This window comes from Dendrobates tinctorius, unplaced genomic scaffold (genome assembly GCF_039654945.1).
Source record: "Dendrobates tinctorius isolate UK_male_01 unplaced genomic scaffold, ASM3965494v1 ptg000304l, whole genome shotgun sequence".
NCBI lineage: Eukaryota > Metazoa > Chordata > Amphibia > Anura > Dendrobatidae > Dendrobates > Dendrobates tinctorius.
Window position 1 is genome coordinate 502,664 of NW_027361971.1, and position 19,602 is coordinate 522,265.

At 40.9% G+C, this 19,602-nt stretch overlaps 1 protein-coding gene across 1 annotated transcript in view; it reads left to right on the top strand.

Annotated features, from left to right (window-relative positions):
- The window catches only part of LOC141073497 (acidic mammalian chitinase-like), a 57,224-nt gene extending 42,405 nt beyond the window's left edge, over positions 1-14,819 (top strand). The window contains exons 8-11 of the mRNA XM_073560742.1: positions 6,320-6,505; positions 7,235-7,351; positions 13,333-13,462; positions 14,443-14,819. Of these exons, the coding sequence (XP_073416843.1) occupies positions 6,320-6,505; positions 7,235-7,351; positions 13,333-13,462; positions 14,443-14,747 (738 nt within the window). The 3' untranslated portion in view covers positions 14,748-14,819. The remainder of the gene's footprint in view (positions 1-6,319; positions 6,506-7,234; positions 7,352-13,332; positions 13,463-14,442) is intronic.
- Positions 14,820-19,602: the final 4,783 nt, after the last annotated feature.

Below are 19,602 nucleotides of genomic sequence, written 5' to 3' on the forward strand. Positions count from 1 at the left end.
CTTTTCAGATGCGCCCACCATGGGCGTGCACGATTCACTAGTTCAGGCCTCTGGCTCTGCCAGGCAGATTTTCGCGCCCACGAGGGGTGGGATCAAAGCTGCCATCCTCCATCTGCGTGACATTTTCTGCCATCTTCAAAGCCACCATCTTTGTCACAATCCAAGTGTCAGTAACAGAATACAGAATATCAGTCACATCAGTTACATTAATAGCATCTTCATCTTTCATGGCATTCCCACGTTTCAAGGTTGCGGGATCCTGTCGCTCTCCGCCAAGTGTGAGAGGAGCCAGGGCCATAGTTGTGGCTGACATAGATTGCTCAATCAAGTCCTGGTCTCCCGCCACTTACATAAATGTCCCCTTTGCAGCGTACCTTCTTTTACACCTTCGGTGCCATCAGTGTCCCCTTTGATCTGCCACTCCTATGGACTTCACACAAAGTTGAGACAGAGTCCAGTTTCAACTTGTAACAGACAACTTTACTTGAATCCTTTCGCAGTACATCCAGCTCAGTTACAGCAACTTCACAGGGAACATGACAGTACACATCTTTGTCTATTCCTGTGCTTTCCCCTACGTCTTCTAGAATGCTCCCGGGTCATATCGATTCATCCGGTACTGCAGCATTCCTTCTGTCCAGCTTAGCTACTTTCAGGAATTCCCCTGTCCGTTTCACCCCAGACATAAGAGCTTCTGCCCATGTAGTAAACTGCCACATTTTGGTGCTGCCTGGCATTCTACTGCTGCTGTTTCCTTCAGTTCCCAAGCCCTGGACGACTGGGCTCCTTGCTTCAAACTTTAAAGGGTCCACCATGTAGCCTGGGTTCTAAGGCCCTGCTGAGCTGTCAGGCCTCCCTGGCCCTACTAACTATCTTCAGGAAATGCTACTGTCTTACCTACAGCAGACCCCACCTATGTTAACTATTTATTGTGTTCCTATCCTATTATGTTCCCCTCTAGTGGCTAATCCTGTAACTGCACTTTCCCTATCTACACAACATATATACATATATATACACATAGCAGCATAATATCAACATAAGAAAGGGTGTGGAACATCACGTGGTTCCGGTACACCCCTTACAATGTCACCACAGGGGCTGAGACTGTTTGGCCACTGACTTGACATGTGATCCCTTTGTATACTTAACACAGATGTGTAGAGAGAAATGCGGCAGATGTGTGCAAGGTAACAACAAAGAAACCTAAAGGGAGCTATATTAGCAATTTTTTTTTATTTTTCAACAAAATGATACTCGCGCTATGAATCAATGGAGAATAAAAATATATAGATAGTTACCTGTAGAATCAAGGCAACAAACTCATAAACATTAGATGTTAGAGGATACTGAGTATTGATGGATCAAACTACAAAAAGACAAAACAAAGCATGAGTTTTAAATCTGAAAATGCAAAATCATACAAAAAAAAAAGTGTGAAGTGTCCGGGTTAGACTCTAGTGACTAAGAGCATGGTCGGTATTGCGTTCTAATAGTTAATTAAAAACACCTACCATATAACTATGGCGGGAGAGCAGGGAAAAGAGCATAAATGATCGCTCACCAAAGTAGACACAGTCCAACGGCGGTCAGCATACCAGCCGCATTATAGATTGTAGACAACCGCGGTCAGCGTGGTGTGAATCTGGCAGGACCTGCGATGATAATCCAGATCACGAGAGGCGCGCAATCACGTGATGTCTGATAACAAGAGTGCTGCTTGAACCAAAATTCCAACTAGTTTTGGAATAGCACGGATTCCTTCCCTGAGGAATGCTCTTTTCCCTGCTCTCCCGCCATTCACGCGGGATCTATCACCATCGGAGAATCATCGGAGATTAATCGGACGTTTGCCAGCACCTGGAGCCTGTTACAGGCCGGAACAGAGCTCGGTGTTTTATTTGTTTTTTTTCTACTGATTGAGAGACTTCCTAAACGATTAGCAAGTATATGCCGCTGGCGTCTACCGCTCAAAAGCAAAAGTCCGCTCACAGCGGTGAATCTACTGTTTAAAAGTCTGTTCACATTAGTGAACCATCGGGCGTTTCCCACTGCACTCCTTTTCAGAGGTAATAGTCACAGTGGGGGTATGTGCAAGGTACATTAATAGCACTTTATGGTTCCCCCAGTGTGTTTGTTTCTGTTTTTATTTATGTCTGCATAGTTAGTTTTTATATACTAATTGAGAAACTTCCTAAATGATTAGCAAGTATATGCCACTGGCTTCTATTGCTTAAAAGTCCGCTCACAGCGGTGAATGCTTAAAAGTCTGTTCACATTAGTGAGCCACTGGGCGTTTCCCACTGCACTCCTATTCAGAGGTAATAGTCACAGTGGGGGTATGTGCAAGGTACATATATAGCACTTTATGGTTCCCCCAGTGTGTTTGTTTCTGTTTTTATTTATGTTTGTATAGTTATATGGTAGGTGTTTTTAATTAACTATTAGAACGCAATACCGACCATGCTCTTGGTCACTAGAGTCTAAGGCCGGGGTCACACTGGCGAGGAATACGGCCGAGTGAGAGGCGCTAAAAGCACGCATTAGACACGGACCAATGATTCTCTATGGGGTCCCTCGCACCAGCCGTATATTTCTCATCCGTATTCTACGCTCCGTGCCAATCGCAGCATGCTGTGATTGTCAGCGTACTACGGCCATAATACGCCAATGCAAGTCTATGGGTGCGCAAAAAATACGGATTACACACGGACCACACATGTGACTTGCGAGAAATACGCACCCGGTGTCTTTTAGCAAAGCCGGCAATTCAGTGCGCGATACAGTAAACTCACACTGACAGGTTTAATAAAGAAACAAAAGAATAGATATATACACATAGAATACACACATATATATATATATATATATGCATTCTATGTGTCTATATCTATTCTTTGGTTTCTGTTAGAAACCCTGTCATAGGGCTCCATTATATGTCCATTTTGCAAGCCTGCGAGAAAATCTCGCCATACGGATTACATACGGATGCTGACATGCGCAAAATACGCGACCACACCTTGATTATGGATGACATACGGAGCACTGTTTAGGGGTCTGTCATCCGTATTACGCATGTAAAATACTGACCGTATTTTGCGTCGGTTAGTGTGACCCCGGCCTAACCCGGACACTTCACACTTTTTTTTTTTTTGCATGATTTTGCATTTTCAGATTTAAAACTCATGCTTTGTTTTGTCTTTTTGTAGTTTGATCCATCAATACTCAGTATCCTCTAACATCTAATGCTTATGAGTTTGTTGCCTTGATTCTACATGTAACTACATATATATTTTTATTCTCCATTGATTCATAGCGCGAGTATCATTTTGTTTAAATTGTTTATTTTCACCCCTGGTGGTGTGGGGGTTCCTTACTCGCTGCTGAATCAACCCTGCACACTAGCATCGTTGGTATATTGTATATATATTTTTTTATTTTTCTTAGCAAAATCATATAGATTTTACAGGCTAACACAGTGCGTCACATTTTTTTGGATGGGCATCAATATACCTTAAAGCAATTTAAAGGATATGGATTTAATTGACAGAAAATGTTATACTTATGTTCATATATTTTTAGCTAAAATGTATTTTTTCAATTGAGGTTTATTACAAATTGTATGCCTCAGTGTTGCACTGGCTATTGCTGGTTGAAGATTGAGCTAATCCTTCAGAGAGCCTGTACTGACAGAAGAGTCTATAATGCCACTCTTTCTCTCTCTGAGAACCTCTCAGCTGATTTATGACCACATGAAAGTTGAGCTTCTGTATTTTATGATTATTCTTAGTTGTGACTCCTTTTCTAAACACTTTTCAGAACTGTGTACTGAGATGCAAGTTGTGTCTAAAACATTAAGAGACTGATGATGTAATATGCGCCAAATTTTTTAAGAGACAAGCCCTTCTCCTTAAATTTGGTGCATCTTACAGTTGCTGTGCAACAAAGTAGTGCTCAGTAGTTGACTGGAGTAAATTTCTGTCATTATTTACATAACTTTGGGGAGTAATTATGATGAATTTGTCATCCACCTTTGGCCATTCCGTTTTTCTGTTAGGCTCCGCCCGTTTTCCAAAAATCTGGAAAAATATTAGAGAAACACTCTGATGGATCTGCTGTATTTCATGTACTCCACTTTTTTGTCGCATTATGTGTCAGACTTCTGATGCATTGTATTATTGGAGATTTCCCTTCTAATCTTGTTTTTAAGGCTGTATATAATTCTGTACATCATAAATGCCAAATCTGACCCACAGTGTAATTATATTTGACATACGAGAAAATATCACATGTCTGCTAGATGTGGCCGGCTGGTAGACAGCGCATGCACTGCAAATACTACATATCCCTGGTTTCCGATCCGGCACACTCTCTGGTTGGCACAAGACTATTTATTTACAACACGTCCCGTAGTAACGCACTCCCTAGTTATGACGCACTTTCTGATCAGCATTCATTCCCCTGAGCTGGAAGATCCCTACTATTCCCACATCAGCTCTTAGTCCCTTTGTGCTCACTCATACATCTCGTTGCTCAAAGAGCCTACTACTTTATAATTCCTCCACAATCTGGGCACAGGTATGCTATTAAGCCAGTGCACTCATGCCATTATTATAAAATCTTTTTTTTTTTTTTTATTTTATAATAATTATTTATTTTTTTATTTATTTTATTCCTTTATTTGGTCATGTATTCTCCATTTTGTATTTTGTTAGGTGTCGGATTCCTGCAGCGACACAACAGGAATCCAGAGCCTCACATGCTGCAAGCCATTCCTGAGGCTAAGTCCCTCTGCTGCTCCACTGAGCATGCTCACGAGATGATCTCCCATTGGAGGTCAGGAGTCACATGCTCAGGTCCTTCTCCAGATCTGATTGGTCCATCTCAGAGATCTGGAAGGTCCCGGCAGCGCCCGGCTATAAAAGGCCCGGTATAGGGGGAGGGGGAAGATAAGCAACTTCCAGAAGACAATAAAGGTCAAAGTATAAAATTGCTTTATTGGACACAGGGCAAGGAACAATACTAGATATAAAATAGTAGCTGATAGCTCATCACAGAAATATCAAGACACCGTTGTCCACACATGCTGCTTCAATGTATCCCTTAGAGGGAGGACAAAAAAGTGAGACCACCATTCGATATAATATATAAAGGCATAGCCTGCTCAAATTAAAGGTAGTAACACATAAAAACACTGCAGATAGCCATATTGAAAACAGTAAACATGTCCTACATTACCTAATAAGTGCTTGTGCACGCAGACAAGTGGGGAAACCTGGTGGTCTTTTACATGCGCTAGTATAGACTTTACTTGCTAGATGTGTGAATGGTGATGGATGTATCATTCTGGTGACTCACTTATTAAGATTCCCCTCCCTCTGATATTACGCATGTGGATAGGGAACTAGAGAAAGAGTCAGCGCCAGTCAGTGGCAAGCCTTAGGCCACTGTGCACACCGCACCTCTACACTAGCATCTGATCGTGCCACGCCTCACGGCACTATTGTATAGCGGCTGTGTTTGCCGCTGCGCTGCAGTCAGCAGCACTTACCGGCGTCTGCGGTAGCGACGCCGCACGCATGGTAGGTCTAGACGGACACCAACCTCAGCCTTGGACCCGTGTCCTGTGACTGTATAACGCACGTGCAGTTTAGCTGAGACCTGTGAGTCTAACAGGCTCGGCGTTTATGTTTACAGTATGTGACAGCGCCTCTGTGAGCTAACAGAGTCCGCTCAGCGCACATTGGGTGGCGTTTAACCCGTGCGCGTTATACTGCCATATAGCGCGTCTGCCACTACTCAGCAGCAGTGATAACACCTTCTGCACGGTGGACCCCGAGTGGCGAACGCACTTGATTATTTATTTATTTAGTGCGTTCCGCCGTTCCTAACAGTTTTTTATACATTGTAATGTGTTCCAAATGTATTGAGATCTTAACATTTTGTAAACTCCCTACCATCTTGACTCTGCGAACTCTTTGTTTTCTTCACATACTAATGCTCTCTACTTCCCTACTGTATATTTTCTTGTATTTGAGAGTCACCACATCTTTTCTATTCTCCTGTATACTAATATCTATGATCCCCACAACCCTAGATCCTGCAGCATTGGGGTTGTTCCTACAATAGACAGATTCCCCCAACCCATTATTTACCCCTCATCATAACCCCACCACCCATTTTTTGTTGTGATTAATGTTATAAATATCAAGGTTGGCCCAAGACTTTGTCCAAGTTTTTAATTTTGGCCCACTGTGTATAAGAGTTTGACATCCCTGTCTATGTAATCCCAAACATTATATGGTTGCTTTGTTCCTAGCATTATGCCATGAATTATTGGAAAAACAATGGAGCTCCTGCACAGAAACTAATTCTTGGATTCCCAACATATGGTCGAACATTCAGAAACCCAAATCCTAACTTGTGCGATGTAGGAATCCCGGTGGCTGGAGCAGGATCAGCTGGAACATATACCAGGGAGGCTGGATTCTGGGCCTACTATGAGGTAGGATTCAATTGTATTACTTTACTTTGAGCAGTACAGCACAATAGCGCAGCGGGTCACTATTATGGGATGTTGTGAGTTTGAATTTATAAATTAATGTGTGCTACATTTCGGTATGTCCTGCATTTGCTTGCTTTTGTTAATATTTTACCTAACTAACAGATTTCAGCAGATGGAAGATAAAAACTGTGTAAATTGTGCCTAATTGCAGAAAAAATTAATATTTATTGTAGGGTTAAGGTTTTCATGTCTTTCAACATTTTTATGTGTGGGGGTATAGACGTTTCTATCAGCAGTTGTTCCATCTCCGATTGTCTTCTGCTGTATATATTCTATCTTGTATAGTACTAAGAAGCATTAAGTTCAAAAAAGGAGGCCAAATATTTCTAACTGTGTTTCATTAATGTATAAATTATTCATGTTCGGACAATATTTAATACTATCAATAAATTTAACCAGCTTTTAGAAAGTTAGCATGTTCATCATAATCAAAAACATAAATGATGCATTTTATTTGATATGATTGTTAAAACTTTTATGAGCTCATATTGCTTAATGTTAATGAAACGTGTTCATGGTGTTAATAGTGTACCATCAGTTTAACATCACACAAAACTATAACAAACCTGATTGTAGGCCATGGCTACTGTCAAGATCAGGTGTACAGTACAGTGACACACAAATGCAATAATCGCTGTGTAACATTCTGTTTATATATGTTCTTCTTAGATCTGCACTTGGCTTAAAGGGACCACAGTGAGGTGGATTGCTGACCAGAGGGTGCCATACGCTTGTAAGGATAATGAGTGGGTTGGATTTGACAACCAACAAAGTTATGAATGCAAAGTAAGATGGAGCTTAAATAACTTGTTACAAAGTCTTCTGTATAGCTACTGTTATATCTGAAAATGTCTGTCTATAGGGCACATGATGAGGGGTTAAAGAATGTAATATTGAACGCATACTGATTTATTTATTATATAATACAGTTGTGGCCAAAAGTATTGACACCCCTGCAATTCTGTCAAAAAACACAAAAGAGGAAAAAGCAAAACAATGATCATTTCACACAAAACTCCAAAAATGGGCCAGACAAAAGTATTGGCACCCTCAGCCTAATACTTGGTTGCACAACCTTTAGCCAAAATAACTGCGACCAACCGCTTCTTACAATGCTCTGCTGGAATTTTAGACCATTCTTCTTTGGCAACTGCTCCAGGTCCCTGATATTTGAAGGGTGCCTTCTCCAAACTGCCATTTTTAGATCTCTCCACAGGTGTTCTATGGGATTCAGGTCTGGACTCATTGCTGGCCACCTTAGAAGTCTCCAGTGCTTTCTCTCAAACCATTTTCTAGTGCTTTTTGAAGTGTGTTTTGGGTCATTGTCCTGCTGGAAGACCCATGACCTCTGAGGGAGACCCAGCTTTCTCACACTGGGCCCTACATTATGCTGCAAAATTTGTTGGTAGTCTTCTGACTTCATTATGCCATGCACACGGTCAAGCAGTCCAGTGCCAGAGGCAGGAAAGCAACCCCAAAACATCAGGGAACCTCCGCCATGTTTGACTGTAGGGACCGTGTTCTTTTCTTTGAATGCCTCTTTTTTTCTCCTGTAAACTCTATGTTGATGCCTTTGCCCAAAAAGCTCTACTTTTGTCTCATCTGACCAGAGAACATTCTTCCAAAACATTTTAGGCTTTTCAGGTGAGTTTTGGTAAACGCCAGCCTGGCTTTTTTATGTCTCGGGGTAAGAAGTGGGGTCTTCCTGGGTCTCCTACCATACAGTCCCTTTTCATTCAGACGCCGACGGATTGTATGGGTTGACACTGTTGTACCCTCGGACTGCAGGGCAGCTTGAACTTGTTTGGATGTTAGTAGAGGTTCTTTAGCCAACATCCGCACAATCTTGCGTTGAAATCTCTTGTCAATTTTTCTTTTCCCTCCACATCTAGGGAGGTTAGCCACAGTGCCATGGGCTTTAAACTTCGCACTGCGCACGGTAGACACAGGAACATTCAGGTCTTTGGAGATGGACTTGTAGCCTTGAGATTGCTCATGCTTCCTCACAATTTGGTTTCTCAAGTCCTCAGACAGTTCTTTGGTCTTCTTTCTTTTCTCCATGCTCAATGTGGTACACACAAGGACACAAGACAGAGGTTGAGTCAACTTTAATCCATGTTAACTGGCTGCAAGTGTGATTTAGTTATTGCCAGCACCTGTTAGGTGCCACAGGGAAGTTACAGGTGCTGTTAATTACACAAATTAGAGAAGCATTACATGATTTTTCGAACAGTGCAAATACTTTTGTTCACCCTCTTTTTTATGTTTGGTGTGGAATTATATCCAATTTGGCTTCAGGACAATTCTTTTTGTGTTTTTTCATTTAAGACAAATTAAATGAAGATAATAATACCAAAGATTTTGTGTTTGCAATCATTTTCAGGAAGAAACTGAGTATTATCTGACAGAATTGCAGGGGTGTCAATACTTTTGGCCACAACTGTATATATCTTTAGCAGAGATCTCTATATTTACCTGATCTCGTGTTAGCTGGACACATCTAGCATTAGGTGGTAAGTTTTTGTGCCACACCATCCTTTCTATGCATCTGAAGGTGCTTTAGTATCAGTTACAGTGGAAGTCACCTTTAGGGCTCATCCCCATTTGCGAGTAAAAAAACAGTCCAATTTCAGGACCAAAAAAACGGCCGAGTGCTATGCAAGTGTCATGCGAGTGTAATGTGATTTCTGTGCAATTTTTCCATATGACATCCATATGACATGCGTATGCAACACCATTTTAACATGAGGTTTTACATAGATCAATTCTCTCCATGTAAGAACTCATGTTAAAATAGCATTGTAAACTAACACTGTACACATCGTTTTAAAAAAAAAAATTCTTCAAAACACAAAAACACACTTGCACATTATATATATATATATATATTCATTCCAAATAAAGGCAGCACTCCATAGTTAGACTTTCAAGTGGTAGTGAGTTTATTGGACCCACATATCAAGGCAACGTTTCGGCTCAACTGAGCCTTTCTCACGCAGTGGGTGTTACTAAGTGGTGTCTATTTATAAACCAAATAACAAAACTATCTCTAAATACTGCCAATCATTTTAAATATTACATTACAAAATACTTTAAAGTGCGTACATTGTCTTTCATTGCAATCCATATAATCCCCATGTGCAAATACTGCCAAAAGTGCTTTGTGCTTTTTACAGAATTTCATTTCCATATAATTATCTACACAATAGCTCATCACTTGCATTAGTTATACAATAGTACAGTGCCTCATATAGCCCCTTTAGTTTACATACCGCCACATGGAGGACACCATGAACGCTATGAACGCTGTGTCTGGCATTCCTATAGCTCTACTGCGCATGTTCTATGTGTCATTACCGTTGTCATACTTCAACGGCCAATAGGAGACGTTGTGTGGCATTTTCCTTGAAGCACAGGCGCATTAGCATGCTTATCCCTTCCAAAGCACCATCTTTGTGTGGCAGAAGGTCAATTTTTTATATATAACACCACAAATCATACATTTTCATTAGTAAAGTGCATTCAGCCAAGCGTTTAGCTTCAACCATACTGCACCATCATATATAGTACTTTTTTGGGGGGGTCATTTTCTCTTTTTATGGCTGCTAATATTTTTCTATGCATTTATGGGGATATTAACAGCATTTATACTGGCCCTGGAACCCCAGACAACACCCTTTCCATGTTGTCTCCGGTTTATCCAAATAGTCACTCCTGTGCGCCACATAACCTTCTTCAGGTCACCTGATTCACTTAAGCAACTAAAGGGCAATATGCCTGTTATCCCTGCAGCCATAGAAACCCACAAATTTACAATATTTTCATATACAATTGGCCGACTTCATGACACAGTATTTTAAAAAAAATTTAGGTACAGAAATTTTTTTAGTAAAAAATCTTTTTTTCAAAGAAAATTGTTTATAAAGAATTTTTTAAGAATTTTTTTACATAAATCCATTAGTCCTCCATGTCCTTAATGTCTTCATCAGGGTAATTTCAACACCGCTACAGATAATGATGCATCTAGAATAAATTAAAAAAGAATTAAAATCAGGAATAATCACAAAGACATTCCCCATATATCCATGGACCTCCAATATATCACTTAGAGAGGAATCATTCACATAACAGTATGTACTTTAAAATCAACATTTAACCCTTTAGGTTTTAGAGTATTCAGCTCATAGATCCACTTCAGTTCCTTTTTCTTGAGTATAAGTACTCTGTTCCCACCTCTTCTTTGTATAGGAACCTCATCGATTATCCTAAATTTCAAATCCCGCTCGGTATGGTTACACCCCACAAAGTGTTTAGGGACTGGCAAATCAAGTTTTTTCTTTCTAATGGTATACCTATGTTGGTTTATTCTGGTCTTAATATCGCATGTAATTTCTCCAATATACCACAATTTACAGGGGCATTCCAAAAGGTATATCACGTAATCAGAATTGCACGTTAAATATTGATTTATTTTATATATTTTGGAGGTTTCCTAATGTTGAAAAGTGGGACCCTTTAACATTAGAGTGCAGTTCACACATGACAAACGTGGGTAACAGCCTGTCTTTTTGTTACCCGTCAATGTGGCTTGAAAATTTATTTTCAAAGATCCAACATCAGATTTCACCAAAAAGTTTCCAATATTTTTATTCTTTTTGTATGCGAACAGTGGTGGCAAGGTTAGTTCCTCAATATGAGGTAAACATCTCCCTAACATTCCCCAGTGTTTTTTTTTATTATTCTTGATATATCCTTACTTTTCTCATTATATGTTGTTATAATTGGAATTTTCCTACGGATGAGCGTAGGAAAAAAAGTAAGACACGTTCCCACGCTTATTAGTTCATCTCCCGGCAGCCAGTGAGGCTGCGCAGAGCTGAACTAAGTCATTCTGCAGTAGTTTGCAGTGGGGCTGTCGCATTAGCACCGGACCTCATTGTAAACTATTTAACCCCTTGTGAAGGATTACAGCGTGGGACATGACTGAATGGTGGAGAGGTAAGGATATTGTTGCTTTTTTATGTTATTTTTTTGCAGGTTATGGTTTTATTTTGGAATAGCAGAGCAATAAAATGTGGTCAAAAACTCGTTGTCTTTATTTCATTAAAAGACTTTTTCATTAATGTCTGTGTGTGTTTTTTAACCCTTTACTGGTCTAGGGTTAATAATGGATAGGTGTCTTATTCACACCTCTCTATTATTAATCGGCTTAATGTCACCTTCCAATCACAAGGTGACAAACCAATAATATTAACCCATTCACCACCGCTACAGGACAATGGGAATAGAGAGGCTAAGTGTCAGAAAAGGCACATCTTATAGATGTGCCTTTTCTGGGGTGGCTGGGGGCACATTTTTTTAGCCAGTGAGGGCCTAAAACAATGGTCCCCTTCTAGGTTAATAAAATATGCCCTCAATCACTGGCTTTCCCTCAATGGTTAAGAAATTTGCGCGGGAGCCCACGCATTTTTTTCCGGGAATTAACCCTTGAATTTAAGAGCTACAGCTCACAAATTTGAAACACATACACTGCTAACATTTTTAGTGAGGGACATATAAAAAAAATTGGGATATGCAATGGTGTACTATATGTAAACCATGTCTCATATGCTGTTGAGTTCTGAAATGATTTGAAAGAAGCCGGCAAATGAATTACCGGCTTTTGTTCTATCTTACTGTGCCAAATAAATAAATATATATATATATATTGGCACATGGATTACATGTCGGCCAGGGAAGTGATGTCGGGAGTAAAGAAACAGCTGACAACGGCCGTTTCGCGCTGTCCAGTGCTACTAATCTACGGTCTCTGTACTTAGTTTTGTACTTACCATCGGCTCCATTGTTTTTGAGGTAAAAAATTTGGCCACATTCAGCACAATTTTTTCTGTAAGGCTGGAGTCACACTAGCGTATAGCATTGGATGCGATATGCTAATGACCCTCGGCTCCTGCTCTGCTGCGTGTATGAGCCAAGTGTCAGTGCTCTGGGCTCTGATCCTCTCGCATGACCGGATAGGGGAACAGCTGGGAGGAGATGGAGAAAGTAATTTCTACATCTCCTCTGCTGCCAACGTCAGCGTATATATCACTGCACTCTAATGACTTGTATGGGTGCGAGTGCACAGAGCTTCGCTGCCAATCGCAGCGCTGCGATTGTTCTCTCATGCCGAATCGCCATGAGAAAAAAATCGCAGATGTGATCTGCCCCATAGTATAACACTGGGCCGAATGCTATGTGATGTTTTATAGCACTCGGCCATGTTATACAGTAGTATGACTCCTGCCTCAGCATGAAAAAAACCTCTGTGGAAACGTAAAGGCTTCTTGCAAATCAACGTATTTGGTCAGTCATCAATTTGAGAGTGATATGTCGCAGCATTATGGTTCGCTCTATAATAATAAAACAATGGTCTGACATTTCTTTTGAGCTTTTTTAAGTCACTTTTGTTTGATTATGGTTTTTTTTGTTTTTTTATGGTATTCATTGCACCAAATTTTTCAAAATGGAGCATCTGGTCCATGAATTTTGTGCAAAGTCAAAAATCATCTTTATATTTGTCTTTAATATTTTTTTACTATTTCAAACAAAAAGTTGCCTGTTTCACAAAAATTGTTGTAAAAATTGTGCAAAAAATATTTTGGCATACATAAGATCATAATTGGGGGTTTTGAAGTGCACTTGCCACAAATTTTATGACTTTTTGAAAAAAAAAAGACAAAAATGTAATAATGAATCTAGCCCTATGATCTCTTTCTTATTTCAAGGTGAGGTTCTTAAAAGAAAGTGGGTTTGGTGGTGCCATGGTTTGGGCCCTTGATTTGGATGATTTCCGAGGAAGCTTTTGCAATGAAGGGAAATATCCACTGATCAATCACCTAAAGTCCCTGCTGGCAAGTAAGTGACCATTTTACAGAGAGGATGCAGCTATTAGCATTAAGCAGCATCAAACCTACACAGCAAAACATGGACGTGTACGTTGTGTTTTGAATGACATCTGCTGACATCTTAAATGATAATTAACATTGTATATTTTTAACACTGGAATTTGCTCATTCTCTATTTTCTGCATATTAACTGCACTCAACAATTAGCTATTTACATTTTGAAATTTTCTTAACAGAAATTCTTGAATAGAGATAACCTACACTAAATAGCCGAACTTGGTGTGCTTCACCTGTACAAGCCACAAAGCCAAAAACCTCTTCTCTAAACTGCAGTAATTGTATACCTGTATTCAACTTTGATGGACATACATGAGCATTTTTCACACTTAGGCCTCATTTAGACATTAGTGATTTTTTGTATGAAAAAAATTTGTAATCAAAGGAGGGGTGAATTTTTTCCAACAACGCCGTGTGAAAAAGAAAAACTTGAAGCTGAAGCAACATTTATTGAAAAAAAAATCTATAATTCTTTCATTCCACTTTGTGTTAATTCCTGCAATGTAAAGTAAAAAAAAAACAAAACTAAAGCAGCAGCAAATTCTTTTGACAGATGCAGTTCCTTCAATGTAAGTCTTCAAACAGAGGCTGGACAGACATCTGTCTGAGATGGTTTAGTGAATCCTGCATTGAGCAGGGGGTTGGACACGATGACCTTGTAGGTCCCTTCCAACTCTAACATTGCATGATTCTATGATTGGCTGCAAGACGTGTGTGACATAATAATGATCCATTCCCCTAGAGAGCCATTGCTAGAATGGCGTCAGCATTGGAGGCGAGTACAGGTCTTATTGTTTTACAATGGGGAAACATAGGGATTGAGAAGGTGTTGTTAGAGTAGTGGACAACCTTTTTAAGGAATTGTTTAAGTTCAGCAAGTTTTCCTGTAGATAAGGACATTTTTCATGGAATGTTTTCTCTATAACCTATTAGGTTCAACAGTGGACTGCCCTGGGGAGATATGTAGTGACACGGTTATTCCACCAACTCCAGATACAACAACCACAACATCCAATCCTGGTGGAGGCAGCACACCAGTGCCTCCAGTCACTCCTCCACCTGATCCTCCTGTTGATGATGTTGACACAAACTTCTGTGCTGGTAGAGGTGATGGCTATTATGTAAATCCACTAAACTCCAACAAATTTTACACATGTGCAGCTGGAATTACATATTCAGGGCAATGTGCTAATGGCTTAGTATTTGACATGAGCTGCAACTGCTGCAACTGGCCGTGAATATCCACCTTTCTCATCTAATCTGAGACTATCAATGTATACTTCCTAATAAATGTTCTTTTCAGTAAGCTATTGCGGTGTATGAGTTTGTTTTTTACATTTTTTAATTTACATATATCTAGATAAAGCATTGCTACATTTCTACACTCTTTTAACCCTAGAACACATATCCATAGAAATCTACACTTTCACATACCTGGGGTCTTTTAGGCCTGTGCGCAAATAACATGGAATAACTCAAATAAAAATAATTTTCAAAGTTTATTTGAAAATTAAAAAGTAATGATGCATTCCCACTAGCGCTGGGGTCCACCAGGAGGGGATCCATAATGGATCTGACCTCCTGGTGACCCCAGCTAAGGCTGGCGGAATACCGGCATTCCGGCAACCTTAACTGGAGTTACCAGGTCAGATCCATTACGGATCCCCTTCTGGCGGACCCCAGCGCCAGTGGGAACACAGCCTAAGATATGAATATTTCAAAACATTATAATTATGTGCAAAAAGAAACAAAAAAGTAAGTACATGGGCTTAAAACGCCCAATATATGCATTCTATATAATTCTTTATAATAACGATTTTTTTGTCTACACGTCTTTCATATAAAAGTTGTAGTAAACATGATGCAGGAATATTTGTTTTCAAACTTTCCTTTTCAACTTTACTGATGACCTCAACAATTTTCACATGTTATCTGTTCGGAAAAATGTTCCTTGCAGACATTTTGTCCACAAGTAGTACAGATACGCTCAGATTTCCTTTCCTTCTTTGCTGGACAAATATAACAACGCTTTCTTTTTTTTCTCTTGGCTTTGGTTGTTCCTGAAAATGTATGGACCAAGGGAATGCAGTGGACGTGGTGTACATGGACTTTTCAAAAGCCTTTGATACGGTGCCACACAAAAGGTTGATACATAAAATGAGAACAATGGGGATAGGGGAAAATATGTGTAGGTGGGTTAAGAGCTGGCTCAGGGATAGGAAACAAAGGGTGGTTATTAATGGAGCACACTCGGATGGGTCACGGTTAGCAGTGGGGTACCACAGGGGTCAGTTTTGGGCCCACTTCTATTTAACATATTTATTAATGACCTTGTAGGGGGCATAGAGAGTAGAATTTCAATATTTGCAGATGACACTAAACTCTGCAGGGTAATCAATACAGAGGAGGCCAATTTTATATTACAGGAGGATTTATGTAAACTAGAAGCTTGGGCTGATAAATGGCAAATGAGCTTTAATGGGGATAAATTTAAGGTCATGCACTTGGGTAGAACGAACAAGATGTATAATTATGTGCTTAATTGTAAAACACTGGGCAAAACAGTTACTGAAAAAGACCTGGGTGTATGGGTGGATGACAAACTCACATTTAGCGGCCAGTGTCAGGCAGCTGCTGCAAAGGCAAATAAAATAATGGGATGCATTAAAAGAGGCATAGATACTCATGAGGAGAACATAATTTTACCTCTATATAAGTCACTAGTGCGACCACACTTAGAATACTGTGCACAATTCTGGTCTCCGGTGTATAAGAAAGACATAGCTGAACTGGAGCGGGTGCAGAGAAGAGAGACCAAGGTTATTAGGGAACTGGGGGGTCTGCAATACCAAGACAGGTTATTACACTTGGGGTTATTTAGTTTGGAGAATCAAAGGCTTAGGGGTGATCTTATTACAATGCATAAATATATGCGGGGACAATACCAAGACCTTTCTAATGATCTTTTTACTCTTAGACCTGTGACGGGGACAAGGGGGCATCCTCTACGTCTGGAGGAAAGAAGGTTTAAGCATACTCACAGACGTGGATTCTTTCCTGTAAGAGCAGTGAGACTATGGAACTCTCTGCCATATGATGTTGTAATGAGTGATTCCCTACTAAAATTTAAGAAGGGACTGGATGCCTTTCTTGAAAAGCATAATATTACAGGGTATATACACTAGTTTCCTTAATATTGCGTTGATCCAGGGAGCTAGTCTGATTGCCGTATGTGGAGTCGGGAAGGAATTTTTTTCCCCAATGTGAAGCTTACTGTTTGCCACATGGGTTTTTTTTGCCTTCCTCTGGATCAACATGTTAGGGCAAGTTAGGATAGGATATGGGTTGAACTAGATGGACTTAAAGTCTCCCTTCAACCTTAATAACTATGTTACTATGTTACTATGTATACCACATCGGATCATAGCTTCCATAGTTTGCCTTGGCAAGCATTTTGTGTTGCTTCGCTCCACAGGTAGGCATTAAAAGTTCATAGTAAAGTTCCGTCAAGAATAGACGTCTCTTGTCCTTCCTGTTGGCATGGAATTCTGGATGAGTTTTACTATAAACAATATAGGTATTGAGGGCTGACACATCAAGCATATTAGAAAAAATGACTACAGGCCAACGTTTTCTCTGCCTCTTGCACGAATACTCTCCAATCATTTCGTCCATCTTGTCCATACCTCCTTTAGTTTTATTATAATGCAGGATGATTTCTGGTTTCTGTTTCCTGTCATTGGTGTCAATGCTTCCATCATGATGCATGGTACTCAGTAATATCATCGATTTTTCATTCTTCGCTTTATAATACACCATTGTCGCTTGATTGCAGAAACCATATATGCACAGCACAGCCCAGCTGCCCCAGCCCCAGCACAGCCCAGCTGCCCCAGCACAGCCCAGCTGCCCCAGCCTCAGCACAGTTGCCCCAGCCCCAGCACAGCTGCCCCAGCCCCAGCACAGCTGCCCCAGCCCCAGCACAGCCCAGCTGCCCCAGCCCAGCACAGCCCAGCTGCCCCAGCACAGCTGCCCCAGCCCCAGCACAGCTGCCCCAGCCCCAGCACAGCTGCCCCAGCCCCACTGCCACAGCCCCAACACAGCTGCCACAGCCCCAGCACAGCTGCCAGAGCCCAGCTGCCCCAGCACAGCCCACCTGCCCCAGCACAGCCCTGCCCAGCTGCCCTAGTACAGCCCAGCTACTCCAGCACAACCAACCTACCCCAGCACAGAGCCGCCACCGCACGAGCCTGGACCACTGAATGACCCCTGTGACCACTCCTCCACCTGTGCCGGATCCCTTCCCAGGTAAGCTGAATTCGGACTGTAAGACGGACCCCCATTTGACAGATTATTATTTTTTTCCCTATTTTCCTTCTGAAAATTGGGGTACGTCTTATGGTCCGGTGCGTCTTATAGTCCGAAAAATACGGTAATAAATAACGTTTCACATATGTTTACTTTAGATCAGCACAATTTTAGAATCAACATTTTTTTTTGTTAGGAAGTTATAATGGTTAAAAGTTGACCAGCAATTTCTCATTTTTGCAACACCATTTTATTTTTACGGACCACATCACATTTGAAGTCACTTTGAGGGGTCTATATGATAGAAAATACCCAAAAGTGACACCATTCTAAAAACTGCAGCCCTCAAGGTGAACAAAACCACATTCAAGACGTTTATTAACCCTTCAGGTGCTTCACAGGAATTTTTTGAATGTTTAAAAAAAATGAACATTTAACTTTTTTTCACAAAAAAATTACTTCAGGTCCATTTTTTTATTTTACCAAGGGTAACAGGCGAAATTGGACTGCAAAAGTTATTGTGCAATTTGTCCTGAGTACGCTGATACCTGATATGTGGGGGGGAACCACTGTTTCGGCGCATGGCAGAGCTCAGAAGGGAAGGAGCTCCGTTTGACTTTTTCAATGTAAAATTGGCTGGAATTCAGATCGGACACCATGTCACGTTTGGAGAGCCCCTGATGTACCTAAACAGTGGAAACCCCCCACAAGTGACCCCATTTTGGAAACTAGACCCCCAAGGATAAGTGGTGAGAACTTTGAACCCACAAGGGCTTCACAGAAGTTTATAATGTACAGCCGTACAATTAAAAAATCATATTTTTTCCACAAAAATCATATTTTTTCCACAAAAATGATCTTCTCACCCCAATTTTTATTTTCTCAAGGGTAACAGGACCCTAAAAGTTATTGTGCAAATTGTCCTGAGTGCGCTGATAACTGTTATGATGAGTCACCGAAGGAGGAAAAAACAAAATACCAGCTAAGTCCAGAAAAACCAGAGAGGTTGGCAGCTATCGGATTGCAGACCCCTGAACCTATCCACACCAACTAGCAGTAGCCGTGGGGGGTTCCTACGGTGTCCTAGACCCCTCGATCACAGCCGGAGAACTATATAGCCTAAAGACAGAAAGGGGAAAAACTAAACTGCCCCAGAGCAGACCCCAAAGCAATAGGCAGCCCCCAACATATAATGACGGTGAAGCAAGATGAAAACACTAACACAGATAGAAAGATAGGTTGAGCAAATGATGGGGCCCAAGCTAACTACATAGGACATGATAGGAAAGCTGCTGTCTGCCATCCGCAAAAACCCTATCAAAATGAGCCAACCGACTCATAGGAAAAACAGGCCCTGAAGTCGCTAGGCTTCAAAAGACTATATCAGCACTCAGGTATATTCTGAAGACAGAGCAAAATATCAACAGATCAGAGACAAAAATGGAGCTCAGCTCACCCCCGGCCGGAGATGGCAGAACTCCCAAAAAAACAAGGCAAAACAAAAACAAAACTGAAGAGTACAAAGAAGAGCAGAAAAACTTAGCTTTGAGATGCAGGAATCAGACTGGTCTCCAAGAATCCAGCAGGAAAATCACCAGCCAGGAAGAAGGGCGTCGGCAGCCTTATATCCAGTCCTCAATTCCAGCCACCCAGTCATCATCTAGCTGCCCAGGTGTTTGGTAATCAGCCTCACTACCTTCCTTCACCAGAGGAGGGAGTTCATCAGACCTCAATGTTGAAGGGAAAAATGAACTCACAACAGTACCTCCCCCTTGAGGAGGGGTC